General features: G+C 45.5%; 2 protein-coding genes across 2 annotated transcripts in view; both read left to right on the top strand.

Annotated features, from left to right (window-relative positions):
- LOC144611565 (uncharacterized) overlaps positions 1–5539 on the top strand; it is a 39480-nt gene extending 33941 nt beyond the window's left edge. The window contains exons 12-16 of the mRNA XM_078430728.1: positions 720–791; positions 2399–2515; positions 2714–2791; positions 3513–3608; positions 5478–5539. Coding sequence (XP_078286854.1) covers positions 720–791; positions 2399–2515; positions 2714–2791; positions 3513–3608; positions 5478–5539 — 425 coding nt within the window. The remainder of the gene's footprint in view (positions 1–719; positions 792–2398; positions 2516–2713; positions 2792–3512; positions 3609–5477) is intronic.
- Positions 5540–10546: 5007 nt separating this feature from the next.
- LOC144611574 (sialic acid-binding Ig-like lectin 15) lies at positions 10547–11977 on the top strand. The gene is made up of 2 exons (XM_078430740.1): positions 10547–10904; positions 11535–11977. Exons 1-2 carry the CDS (start codon positions 10547–10549, stop codon positions 11975–11977), a joined length of 801 nt encoding a protein of 266 aa, XP_078286866.1.
- Positions 11978–13828: the final 1851 nt, after the last annotated feature.

The raw sequence follows: 13828 nt of genomic DNA on the forward strand, positions 1-13828 counted from the left end.
AGTTGTATAGGGCACTGGTGAGACCACATCTGGAGTATTGTGTGCAGTTTTGGTCTCCTAATTTGAGGAAGGACATCCTTGCTATTGAGGCGGTGCAGCATAGGTTCACGAGGTTAATCCCTGGGATGGAGGGACTGTCATATGAGGAAAGATTGGAAAGACTAGGCTTGTATTCACTGGAGTTTAGAAGGATGAGAGGGGATCTTATAGAGACGTATAAAATTATAAAAGGACTAGACAAGCTAGATGCAGGAAAAATGTTCCCAATGTTGGGGGAGTCCAGAACCAGGGGTTACAGTCTAAGAATAAAGGGGAGGCCATTTAAAACTGAGGTGAGAAGAAACTTTTTCACCCAGAGAGTTGTGAATTTGTGGAATTCTCTGCCACAGAGGGCAGTGGAGGCCAATTCACTGGATGAATTTATGAGAGAGTTAGATAGAGCTCTAGGGGCTCGTGGAATCAAGGGATATGGGGAGAAGGCAGGCACAGGTTACTGATTGTAGATGATCACCCATGATCACAATGAATGGCGGTGCTGGCTCGAAGGGCTAAATAGCCTCTTCCTGCACCTATTTTCTATGTTTCTATGTTTCTAACTCGAGCAGGGAATTAGGAGGCCCAGATGCGTTAGAGCTGACAGTAGAGGTATGTTTAAGGAGCAGAGTGGGAGAGGTATCGAGAGGGGATTCTCACAGAATACTTTCCTGTGTCTTTGACAGGCTCACAGCAGCGTTGGTGTGGTGTTGATGCCTGCGTGGCCAATGGTCGGGAACCACAAGGACCAGAGCCAGGTAATGGGGGAATCTGCCCAAACTTCCTTTCACATCGAGGACATTCTTTGGAAAAGCTGAGCTCAAATCCACATTTAATAACTGGCCTTTCAATTGTTGCTACCACCTACTCTCCCTCCCTCCCTCCCATAGCTTCCTAATTAGATCAGCAAAGACAATCCCTCTCAGAGCAGATCGGGTTGTGTGTTCAAGTGGATTATTAATACTTAAAAGACTTGCCTCAAGGCCCAGGGCTCGCACTAAGATTCCAGATTCCTCAGTCATGGGAATTAGATTTAGATTTAGAGATACAGCACGGAAACAGGCCCTTCGGCCTACCGTGTCCATGCCGCCCAGCGAACCCCGCACATTAACACTATCCTACACCCTAGGGACAATTTTTACATTTGCCCAGCCAATTAACCTACATACCTGTATATCTTTGGAGTGTGGGAGGAAACCGAAGATCTCAGAAAACACCCCAGCAGGTCACGGGGAGAATGTACAAACTCCGTACAGACGGCGCCCGTAGTCAGGATCGAACCTGAGTCTCCGACACTGCATTCGCTGTAAGGCAGCAACTCTACTGCTGCGCCACCGTGCCGCCCTTTAATTAATCTGATCTGTCGAACCTACTGGAAGTATTTTGTATTGGACACCTGTCCTTAACTCTAAAGATTGAAGGTCCAACCTATTTAAACTCTTTGCAATCCCAGAAACGAGCCTCATGAACTTTTGCTGCACAACCTGCAAAGAAAGTATAGGTAGTTCTGCTCAACATAAGTTTTGAAATCGCAAATTGGCTACAACACGATTACTGAATTAGGTAATGCTATTATACAGCCTGAATTGGTTATAAAGTAATCTCTATCAGGAAGTAGAGATCCAGTCAAAAGTTACTTTGGAAATTGGGAAGCAGAAAAAAAGCTATCTTGGATAAAAAACAACCTAGGGGGGAAAAACATGTTCATGTAACCGCCCTGCAGTAATCAGTTACCACAGTCTCTGATGAATACAAATCATGGGTGGCCAAGCAGTCATTTCAATTGACATTTGAGCAGTGATACTCTATTAAATGTAACATTGAGCCATCAGTATTTGTAGATCACAGCTACAAAACTAAACGGAGCGATAGAAAAGATCTTTATTTTTGAAAAACCAGTGGGAGAAATATCTTTGTTATTGCAAGTCTCATAATCCCGAGCCTCTAACCTCCTTTTTCTCATTGGCACAATGCTTTTCAGAATGTAATTTTCTATAATAAGATGTTGCGTAAGAATGCAGTGTGTGTGGTATAGTGGAACTGCCTGTGCATTGCCTTTTTGGGTAAGGAGACCAATGTTATTTCTAATACACCAGCTTTGGTCTTGAATGGCCAATGTAATTCGGAATTGATCCTACTCTTTCCAAAGTAACAATACATGATCCGTTTATTGTTAGGTTTGCACAAAGAACCTCATCTATGAAAGCCTCCACCACCCCTGAGGATAGGATTGGAAAGCTGTACATTTTGTGATTCCCTTCCATTTTATCTACAGTTTTGACGCTGTGGGAGGGGATGGGTGGACAGTTTTGGAGCTCTAATTTCTTCATTAAAATATGCTTTGCTTTTTTTGTGCCTTTGACAGGTTCACAGGAGCCTGAAGGGGACCCTGTTTACAGTGTTGTTCATTTAAACACATGGCCAAGAAACAGGGCAGACACTCAGGCAGTTCCAACACCAGGAGAATTGGACAGGAATGTTGGTGAGTGCAGTGATGGTTATCATTTGGAATTTACAGTTTCTAGATACATGATAAGGGAATAGCGTTTAGTGAAAGTAAAGCCAGCAAAGTCCGATCAAGGACAGTCACCAAAGAGGTAGATAGTAGTTTAGGGGCTGGGATTGTGAGGTTAAGAAAGCAAGACGATGAAGTTGTGCAGTAAATTTGTGTTCTTTCCAGATCCTCGTGACTCTCCAGATCCCCTCATTTACAGCATTGTTCACGTTCGAAGACGTTCCCAAGTAGGAGCAGAGATGGGTAAGGAACAGTAAGCACATGGTGAGCTGTGATACAACAGTAGTGACGTGGACGCCCCATGCAAAATAGTGTCCACGATGGGCTGGAAGGCATACCCTTGATGTACTGACTAGAAACATCCACTCGCACTGACAATACCCACTGGGCTTCCCATCAAGCCTGCGGTACAGAGCTCTCCATATCCAACATTCAGGGAGGGTGCTGCAAAGGCCAGACATAGCGGAAGCAGTAACAAAGACCCAGGACATAGTTACTAGGGATCCTGGTGTTGTTTATCTTCCGCTTCCCACCATCGGACGGCCAAGCATCAGACCTGGAATTACAATGCTGTCTGTTCTGCAGTACAGTTCTGTATCCTCAGAAGCAGCGAGGGGTTCTCTCGGGGCTTGCCAAGTGTCATAATGAGGGGTGAAGAACAGTCTTGGCAAAAGATGGACCACTACAGGAGGGGCAATCGAAACAGGCGAGAAGTTGATTATCAGAGGTGGGAACTCGCAGAGTCACACAGCACGGAGACAGGTCTTTGGTCCAACTTGCTCAAGCCGACGAAAATGCCCCATCCACACTAGTCCCACCTGCCTGCATTTGGCCCTTATCCCTATAAACCTTTCCAATCCATGTACATGTCCCAATGTCTTTTAAATGGGAGTGGGTGGTTTGAGTGATAGAATACAGTGGGGGAGAGATGCTGGAGTGCAATAACAATCTGTGTTCTTTTCAGATCCCGCGGTTTCTCAGAATAGTCTCTACAGCAATGTGCACATTCAAAGACCTCCCTGCAAAGAGGAGGAGACTGGTAAGGCACACGGAACACACGGTGAGTGACAAAATACACACATCTGTGTGGACACCCCTTGGGAACAAAGTACACCTATTTCATACTGGACATCCCTTGGGAACACAGCAAACCCATTTCATACTGAGTGGACCCAGCACCGATCCCTGTGATACACCACTAGTCACAGGCCTCTGGTGTGAAAAATAACCCATCACCACCACCTTCTACCAAGCCAAATTTATATCCAATTGGCTCATTCACCCTGGACCTCATGTGATTTAATCTTCCAGACTAGCAAGCCACGTGAGAACTTGGCAAAGGCCTTGTTAGCGTCCATGCAGGCAATGTGTACCAGCTCTACCCTCGTCAATAGACTCGTCACCTCGTCAAAAGCTCACTCAATTTCATGAGTCACACACAAAACCATGCTAACCATGCTAACTATCCCTCATCAGTCGTTACCTTTCCAAATCCGGGTTCATCCTCACCCTCAAAATCCCCTCTGGTAATCCCCTCACCACCACAGGCTCACCGGTCTGTAGTTCCCTGTCTTGAACTTGCAGACCTTCTTAAATAGGGGCACAACATTAGCCCCCCTCCAGTCTTCCGGTACCACACATGTGGTTAAAGATGATGCAAACGCCTCTGCCAGAGCACCTGGAATTCCTTCCCTAGCTTCCCACAATATCCTAGGATACACTTGATCAGGCCTTGGGCATTTATTTACCCTAATATGTCTTAAGACTGCCAGCACCTCTTTTGTAATGTAGATATGTTCCAATGTATTGCAATTCATTACTCTTAATTCCTTGGCTTCCATGACCTTCTCCACAATAAATACAGATGAGAAATGTTCATTTAAAACCACATCCATCTCTCGTGGATGACCATGTTGATCCTATTCTCTTTAGTTAGCCTTTTGCTCTTAATATACTTTGAGAATTTCTCTGAGTTTTCCGGTATCTTATCTGCCATATCAATCTCATGTCCTCTTTTTATCCTCCTGATTATTTCCTTCTAAATTGTAAACCACCATCCCTTATACTTGAGAGGCTTGCTTGATTCCCAGCTGCCTATATCTGACATATGTCCCTTTTGTTTGACTATTGCCTCAATATCCTTCATCAATCATGTTGAATAGCAGAACAGTCTTGAGTGGCCTACTTCCTCCCCCATTCCTTACATTCTACGGACAAGATTCCTCAGACAGTAGCTTGGCTCTGTGTAGTCTGCTGTCAACCAGAGGACATAGGTTTAACTCAAGAACCAGAGGATTTAGGTTTAACGTGAGAGCTAAAAGATATAATAGGAAAAAGAGGGGCAACTTTTTCACACTGAGGGTGGTGAGTATATGGTCAGGGGGGGGGGCAGGGGAGGGCAGTTGAGGAAGGTACTATGACAACATTTAAAAGACATTTGGTCAGGTACATGGAAAGGAAAGGTTTAGAGGCATATGGGCTAAATTTGGGCAAGTGGGGTTAGTGTAGATGAGCATCTTGGAAGGTAGGAACAAGTTCGGCCGAAGGGTCTGTTTCCGTATTGTATGAGCCAGATTCATTTAAGACAAGTTTAAGATGCAAAGGGAAAGATTTAATAAGAACCTGAGAGGCATCTTTTTCACACAGAGGGTGGTGGGTATATGGAACGAGCTGCCAGAGGAGGCAGTTGAGGCAGATACTATGACAACATTTAAAAGACATTTGGACAGGTACACGGATTGGAAAGGTTTAGAGGGTTGGAGGCCAAGCACAAGCAGGTGGGATTAGAGTAGATGGGGCAACTTGGTCGGCATTGGAAGGTTGGGCTGAAGGGCCTGTTTTCGTGCTGTATAACTATGGTTTGAATCAAAGCAGCAGAATCTTACAATAATAGCATAAAATCATAACATGGAAATTGTTTATCCTTCAGGCTGCATTTACGCAACGGTTGTATCTCCAAAAGAACAGCTCGAGGATGCAAGTGGAAAATAAAACCTCCTGCGCATGACAAACCTCCCTGGTAATTTCGGATAACGTTGAAGTCACAGATCATGAGTTGAATTGGAACGCTTGAGACTCGGGACTGGGGAGCCCCACTGTAGAGGACGTCTGTGAAACTTCGGAGGCTTCTGTGCATTTGAGATCCTCATCTGTTACGGAGCCAGGACGGACCAGAGCAATTCATTGCCAGTGAGCTGCTTCTGAAGTTCAGTCACTATCGTAAGATAGGGAGTCAAAGCACAGCAAAAATCTTCTGAAGCATAGTAATGAATGGATAATTGAAAAATTAATGCTGGACCCCGGGTATTTGGGGAAACGTTTCCCCTGCTCATCTTCAGAACATGAAACTATCATCTTGTTGTGAGATTGCACACATCTGCTTTTTGGGGAAGGACATCAGCTGTTTTTCCATCTGATCAGCCCCACTGCAAGGGTGGATCGCAGAACAACAAACAATCTGTTGGAGGAACTCGGCAGGTCTGGGTGGAGGTGTAGGGTGGAGGAATTGTCAAAGGAAGGGTGATTCTTATCCATACTTGGGAAAATGCTTCAGCAAGCCATTCAATTCAAGGGCAAATAGGGATGTGAAACAACTGCTGGCTCACAGTGTGACTAAGAACTATTCCCTTCACATAATACTTCAATTAGGCATTCTTTTTACAGACCTTTTACCTCTCTCCAGTCTTCCTACTGATCTTGGCAACTTAACATTGGTTCATACAGCACAGAAACAGGTTCTTCAGTCCAACTAGATGCCCCATCGATGCTAGTCCCATCGGCCTGCGTTTAGCCCATGTCATTCTCAACTTTCCCTATCCATGTACCAGTCAAATGCCCTTTAAAGGTTGTGATAGTTTCTGCCTTAATCACCACCCCAGGCAGCTCGTTCCATATACTTACCACCCTCTGTGTGAAATGTTGTCTCTCAGGTTCCCATTAAATCTTTCTCCTCTCACCTTAAACATATTCCCTGGTCCATGATTCTCCAATTCCGGATAAAAGACTCGGCATTTACCCTGTTTATTCCATTATCATCTTATACATCTTTATATGATCCCCCCCCTCATCCTCCTGTGCTCTAAGGAATAAAGTCCAATGCTGCCCAATTTCTCCCTATAGCTCAGGCCCTAAGGTCCTGGCAACAGCCTTGTAAATGTTCTCATCAGACTTTCCAGCTTGTCATGGATGTCTGGGATGATTGAAGAAAGATTAAGTCTTAATTAGGATGAGTAGGCCATTCAGTCTCTTGTGGCTGCTGATCTACTCAATGTAATAATGATCCCTTCCCTGCAGCATGTTCCTGTACTAATTCATTATCTATTGATTTCCTTAATCACCTATCAATTCCAATTTTTCTACATCACCAAATATATTCCAGCTTTGAAATTGAGAATGCACAGCACAGAATGGGCCATTCGGCCCAGATTGTCTCTCCTTTGCCCAACCTCACTCCCCTTTAGATCACGACTGATCACTATTTTCATCCTCTCCCTCCAGCATTTTACCTTGAACACATCTCTGCTGTTCCCCTCAGTTTTTCCCTTTAGGAACCAGTTCCACATCCCGGCCACTCTCTGGGGAAAACATTTTCTTCTAAATTCCCTCTTTGATTGAGGGCAGCACAATGATGGAGTCGAGCTGCTGCCAGCGTTTGACTCTAACCTCCAGTCCTAGCAATGTGAAGTTTGCATGTTTTCCCTGTGACCATATTGGTTTCCTCTTGGTGCTCCAATTTCTTCCCACGTCCCACTGATGTGTGGGTTGGTGGGTGTATTGGCTGCTGTAAATTATCCCTGGTGTGTAGGTCAGGGATAGACTTGCAGGGCAGGGAGATAGAGGTCAATGGAAAGATGGGAAGAATCACATAGGATTAGTCTAAATTCATGTTTGATAATTGACACATCTCAATGGGCCTAAGAGCCTGTTTCAGTGCTGTTTGATATATAGTACATACAGCAGTACAGCACAGGAAAAGGCTGTGCTAAACATGATGTCAAGCTAAACTAATCTCAGCTTGTGTAGGAAGGAACTGTAGATGCTGGTCGAAATCGAAGATAGACACAAAATGCTGGAGTAACTCAGCGGGACAGACAGCATCTCTGGAGAGAAGGAATGGATGACCATCTTGGAGCTGTCTGTTGGGAGTGATAATGTATCGGGAGATACCTGTGTGTGCGGAGGGAATGGACAGGTTGATCATTGGAGCTGCCATTTTTCTGGTCTACTTTCTTGTGATTGGCTTCACTTTCTAGTGGTTGGACATAGGTGAACATCATGTCTAATCTCCATTGCTGGTGTTCATGGAAGAATCATGGGACCACCAGTGACATTATTGTCAGCCTCTGGTTCTGGTAATGGGGAGGGGGTGAGAGAGAGTAACTCGGGTGTGAGTGATCCTTGATTATGTTGGCTGCTTCCCCAAGGAGTAAATGCAGTTGATGAAGAAGTCTGAAGAAGGGTCTCGACCCGCAACGTCACCCATTCCTTCTCTCCTGAGATGCTGCCTGACCTGCTGAGTTACTCCAGCATTTTGTGAATAAATCGATTCGTACCAGCATCCGCAGTTATTTTCTTATACTAAATGCAGTTGATGGGTGGGGGAACGAGGGAAAATCTTTTATTCAATCTGCATGGTTAATCCTGAGCTTTCTGTTGCTTGTAATTTTAATCCTCATTGCAATTCCCCCTCTGACTATTTTTTGTGACTTCCTTATAACCAGTCTGATGCAATTTGAACAACAGGGCTCACAGCTTCATTCCAGACTCCATTGAATTCAAGAATTCTGGATGATACTTTTTCTCTCTTTTATCAGAACTAACCAGTTCTACTGAAGATAAGCAAAAATTGAATATTGATCAGTTATTCTCTCAACGATTATTGCAATTTCAATAAGTTAGCTGAAGTTTCAGAGGTTGTATCGGAAATAGGAGGGTGGACAGACGGTGGATCGGAAATAGGAAATATCTCTGAAAGAGTGAGTCTAGGTTTGCTGTTGATGAAATTATCTAGTTGATAAATTAAGGAAGGAAATTGGTGACAGAGAACACAAACAAAGATATAAATTAGAACTGCAAAATGCACGTCAGAGATGCAAGAAACACCCAGCAGATGAGGCAGTGTCAGTGGAGAGAGGAGAAAGGAGTCAGTATCGCAGATGAATAACCTGCTGTAGAACTTCTGATACAAACTGCGAGAAATTTACCAGAAATTGTTGTATTCAATGTTGACTCAATGGTTCATTGGGTCAACTTGAATAGAACAATTTTGGGTGACTTGCTCGCTGTTTGTATCAGAACTGGCGAGTTCTACAACATCTGCGATACTGTCTCAGTTCTTCTGAAGAAGGGTCTCAACCCGAAACATCACCCATTCATTCTATCCAGAGATGCTGCCTGCCCGCTGAACTACTCCAGCATTTTGTGTCTATTTTCGGTTCAATGGTTTCTTTATTATCACATGTACCAAGTACAGTGAAATACATTTTTGCATACATATCAGCAAGAATATCAGTTTTCATAAATAAGCACAATCCCCCCTAGTACATAATTCCTGATTAGTGCAGTTGTCAGAGGTTATGAGAAGACAGGAGAATGGGATTAGGAAAGATAGATCAGCCATGATTGAATGGCGGAGTAGACTTGATGGGCTGAATGGTCTAATTCTACACCTATCACATATGATCCTATGAACCGTGCCTCCCATAGATGAGCTTAGGGTGCAGACCATAAGACTCCAGCCCCCAGCCCTCTTGATTCAGTTAACCGTGCCTTTATTCTCCCTCCTTTACTCTCTCTACACCAACGACTGCACCTCCATAGACTCCTCTGTCAAGCTCCTCAGGTTTGCGGACGACACAACCCTGATTGGACTGATCCAGGATGGGGAGGAATCTGCCTACATACGGGAAGTGACACAGCTGGCGTCCTGGTGCCATCGTAACAACCTGGAGCTCAATGCTCTTAAGACAGCGGAACTAATTGTAGACTTTCGAAGAGCTCCCTCTCCCCTCCCCCCACACACCATCAACAACACCACAGTCACATCTGTGGAGTCATTTAAGTTCCTTGGAACCATCATCTCCAGGAACCTTAAATGGGGGGCCACCATCGACTCCAGTCAAAAAGGCCCAACAGAGGATGTACTTCCTGCGGCAACTAAGGAAACACAATCTGCCACAGGCAATGATGGTCCAATTCTATACTGCTATCATTGAGTCTGTCCTCACCTTCTCCATCATGGTCTGGTTTGGCTCAGCCACCAAGCACAACATCCGGAGGCTAGAAACGGATCGTTCGCACAGCTGAGAAGGTTGTTGGTTGCAACCTTCCCCTCATTGATGAACTGTACACTGCAAGGGCCAGGAAGCGAGCGGGCAAGATCATCTCTGACCCCTTTCACCCTGGCCACAAAATCTTTGAAGCACTTCCCTCTGTAAGGCAACTCCGGACTGTCCAAGCAGCCACAGCCAGACATAAAAACAGCTTTTTTCCACTAGTAGTTCTACTCAATAACCAAAGTATGTAGCCTCTTTTTTGCTCTGGTTTATTTTCACCCACATGTTTAGACCGTAATGTTGTATCCTTATTGTTTTGATGGGTTTATGCTTTCTTCTTAATTGTTAACTGTATGTTTGTGTTGTCATTTGTGAGCAGAGCACCATGGCACATTGCTTGTATATGCACATACTTGGCCAATAAACCTATTCATTCATTCATTCATTCATTCGTTCATTCATTCCATCCTCCTCTCCAGTTCCCGGTCTTCAAGGTCAAGGCTCACTGGGAGCCTTGAAGGCTCCATCGTGTCCAGACTGAAGCTGAGGTGTCTTTACTTGAGATTGGCCCTTATTAGAATGGTGCAGGACGTCACGAACAGCTAGATCAGAGTGGGAATGGGATGGAGATTCCAAGTCACAAGTATGGATGAACTATTGATAAAGACTGTGTGGTTATTGTATTCAATTTCTAAATCACATTCACACTTTAAAACTCTTCTCTATGCAAGGTGATAATGTCAGAGCATCCATGGTGATTGGGAGGAAGAATGGCACTGCCACACTGCCCTGCTCCTTCAGTCCCTCGATCAGGAATCCCAGCCCCATCACGATCCGCTGGATGAAGGGGAGTTCACGGGAAGAGTCCACAGTCTTTAATCACTCTGTGAACCCTCCCTACAATGTCCCTATAAAGGGAGGAGGTCGATATGAGCTGGTGGGAAAACTAGACCAGGGAGACGCCTCTATCAGAGTGAAGGAGCTCAGACTGAACGACAGCAGTGACTATTTCTGTCACGTTTGGGTCATGAATTCCACACAGGAGACGGTGACTCAGGATGAGACGAAACTGGAGGTTGTGGGTAAGGAAAGATCTGTCTGTATTGTGCTGTGAACGATAAAATCACATGATCAGCTGTAAGAGGACATGAGATCAGTGACAGGTGGAGCCGAGATCGGCCCAATCCATTCCTTGCTCTGGGCTGCCCTCGCTCAGCACTGCCCCTAGTGGTTGGAAGACAGTACTGATTCCGGCCAGGATGCACAGAGCTCCCTGCAGCAGGGTCAGAGATTCAGAACCTCATTCACCTGCTGAACCTCCAGACCCTGTATCTGTGACAGGGTCTGTGTTGCAAAGATCCACAGACCGTCCTGGGGTATTTGCATCAGTCTCTTTCATTCACATCCACTCCAGGATCCTGTTTGTTCTCTCACTGAATATTAGAGCATAGAACAGTGCAGCACAGAAACAGCCCCTTTGGCCCACAGTGTCTGTGCAGAACATAATGGTAAGTTAAACTAATATCATCTGCCCACACATGATCCATATCCCTCCATTTCTCGTAGATCCACGTGCTTCTCAAATCTGCAAATATTTCACTGTAAACTCCTATGTGTCTTCTTCCAATCCTCATTCAGATGGACTCTATCCTCACACAGCATCAATAATGATTAATTCAATGAGTTTTAATTGAATTTCTTCCTTCTCCAAGTCCCATCCACCATCCTGGAGCTGTTTGTTGAGAGCGACAATGGAACTGGAGAACACACCCTTGTGTGCAGGGCTGAAGGGAAGCCCCCTGCAAACATCACGTGGATCGGCCCAGGGAACAGCGCACTGAACAGTAGTGAGATGAGGGTCACACATGATCCAGAGAAACTACTGACTGTGGGAGAGCTGCTTCACCCCAGGATGCCAGGGAAATACACGTGTGTGGCTGTGAATGAACACCAGAGAGACACGCGTGAGATCCACCTATTCGAGGATGGACTAAGAGCGTTGGCCATTCGGGCTGCAATTTATGCGGTCTATTTTCTTATGATTGGCTTCACTTTCTGCTGGTTGAAGAGAGGTGAACGTCACCATCTGAGCTCCAATGCCGGTGTCAACAGGAGCGATGCTGCGCCCCCCAGTGGCAGTGTCAGGTTCAGGTGATGTGAATCAGGCAATGTAACTTTGGGGCGAGGCGATGCTATATCCCACAGCTCTGACCGTGCGTCTGTGGGTTACGTGGAGATGTCCTCGGGTCAGTCCGACTCAGCAGTACGTCCGATGCATTTGCAACTGCATTGCTGCTGATTCCTGCATCCACATAGAACTCAAATTTCACATGCCTCCTAGCTGTCTTCCTTTTTCCCAAACCATGGCTTATTCTCAAACTTAGCTGACAGAGGCCTTGGCAGCTTTGAATCTATTTCATTACCATCTTTGCTAATTCCTTCCCCTGGGCAGAGCAAGAATAGATTTTCCCTGATCCTCATTTCCCACCCACTGGTCTCTGCATTCAGTGGATCAACCTTTTTTTCTTCTGTTACCATCAGTGCGGGTACACCAACAGACACATCTTCCACCTGCCTACACTTTCAGCATCCTGAGGGGACCATTCCCTTTGTGACTCCATGATCTGCTCTTCCGTGCCATTCCGCCATTTACTCGGAACTGTGCATGGGTGTAGCTTTCCAGGCTAGACTCTGCAATCAACAATATCAGTTTACTCACTTTGTTTGTTTGTGTCAAAGCTGGTCAGCTCTGCTGTAGATAATCCATCTGCATTATGAACTCGTTTTCTTCTCTCTGCGGGCACGGCCTGGTCTGTGGCCATTTCCTGTAGCTCTGGATTGCATTTGCAGCTTCTACGTGTTCCTTTGTGTTCTCTTTCTAAATGCCCAGATAGCTTTGTCAATCGCTTATTACGATGGAAACCCGGCCTCGCCCCATAAGACACTCTTTTATTGCTGTCCCTCTCTCTCTATCTCACTTAATGATTTGGACGAGGGAATTGAATGCAACATCTCTAAGTTTGCGGATGACACGAAGCTGGGTGGCAGTGTTAGCTGCGAGGAGGATGCTAGGAGGCTGCAGAGTGACTTGGATAGATTAGGCGAGTGGGCAAATGCATGGCAGATGCAATATAATGTGGATAAACGTGAGGTTATCCACTTTGGCGGCAAGAACAGGAAAGCAGAGTATTACCTGAATGGTGACCGATTGGGAGAAGGGGAGATGCAACGTGACCTGGGTGTCATGGTGCACCAGTCATTAAAAGCAAGCATGCAGGTGCAGCAGGCAGTGAAGAAAGCGAATGGTATGTTGGCATTCATAGCAAGAGGATTTGAGTTTAGGAGCAGGGAGGTTCTGCTGCAGTTGTACAGGTCCTTGGTGAGACCGCACCTGGAGTATTGTGTGCAGTTTTGGTCTCCTAACCTGAGGAAAGACGTTCTTGCCTTAGAGGGAGTACAGAGAAGGTTCACCAGATTGATCCCTGGGATGGCGGGACTTTCATATGAGGAAAGACTGGATAGACTGGGCTTGTACTCGCTGGAATTTAGAAGACTGAGGGGGGATCTTATAGACACATATAAAATTCTTAAGGGGTTGGAGAGGCTAGATGCGGGAAGATTGTTCCCGATGTTGGGGGAGTCCAGAACCAGGGGTCACAGCTTAAGGATAAGGGGGAAGTCTTTTAGGACCGAGATGAGAAAACATTTCTTCACACAGAGAGTGGTGAGTCTGTGGAATTCTCTGCCACAGAAAGTAGTTGAGGCCAGTTCATTGGCTATATTTAAGAGGGAGTTAGATGTGGCCCTTTTTGCTAAAGGGATCAGGGAGTATGGAGAGAAGGCAGGTACAGGCTACTGAGCTGGATGATCAGCCATGATCATATTGAATGGCGGTGCAGGCTCGAAGGGCCGAATGGCCTACTCCTGCACCTATTTTCGATGTTTCTATGTTTCTTTCTGCACCAACAATCTTTATTTATTGTCACAGCTATTCAATCAGAAGCAT

This window comes from Rhinoraja longicauda, chromosome 3 (genome assembly GCF_053455715.1).
Source record: "Rhinoraja longicauda isolate Sanriku21f chromosome 3, sRhiLon1.1, whole genome shotgun sequence".
Taxonomy (NCBI): domain Eukaryota; kingdom Metazoa; phylum Chordata; class Chondrichthyes; order Rajiformes; family Arhynchobatidae; genus Rhinoraja; species Rhinoraja longicauda.

Bases quoted from the DNA above. Each gene is read 5' to 3' on its own strand.
- LOC144611574 (XM_078430740.1), top strand. From the start codon at position 10,547: ATGCAAGGTGATAATGTCAGAGCATCCATGGTGATTGGGAGGAAGAAT. The intron at 10,905-11,534 runs GTAAGGAAAGAT...TCCTTCTCCAAG, and splicing joins GACGAAACTGGAGGTTGTGG to TCCCATCCACCATCCTGGAG.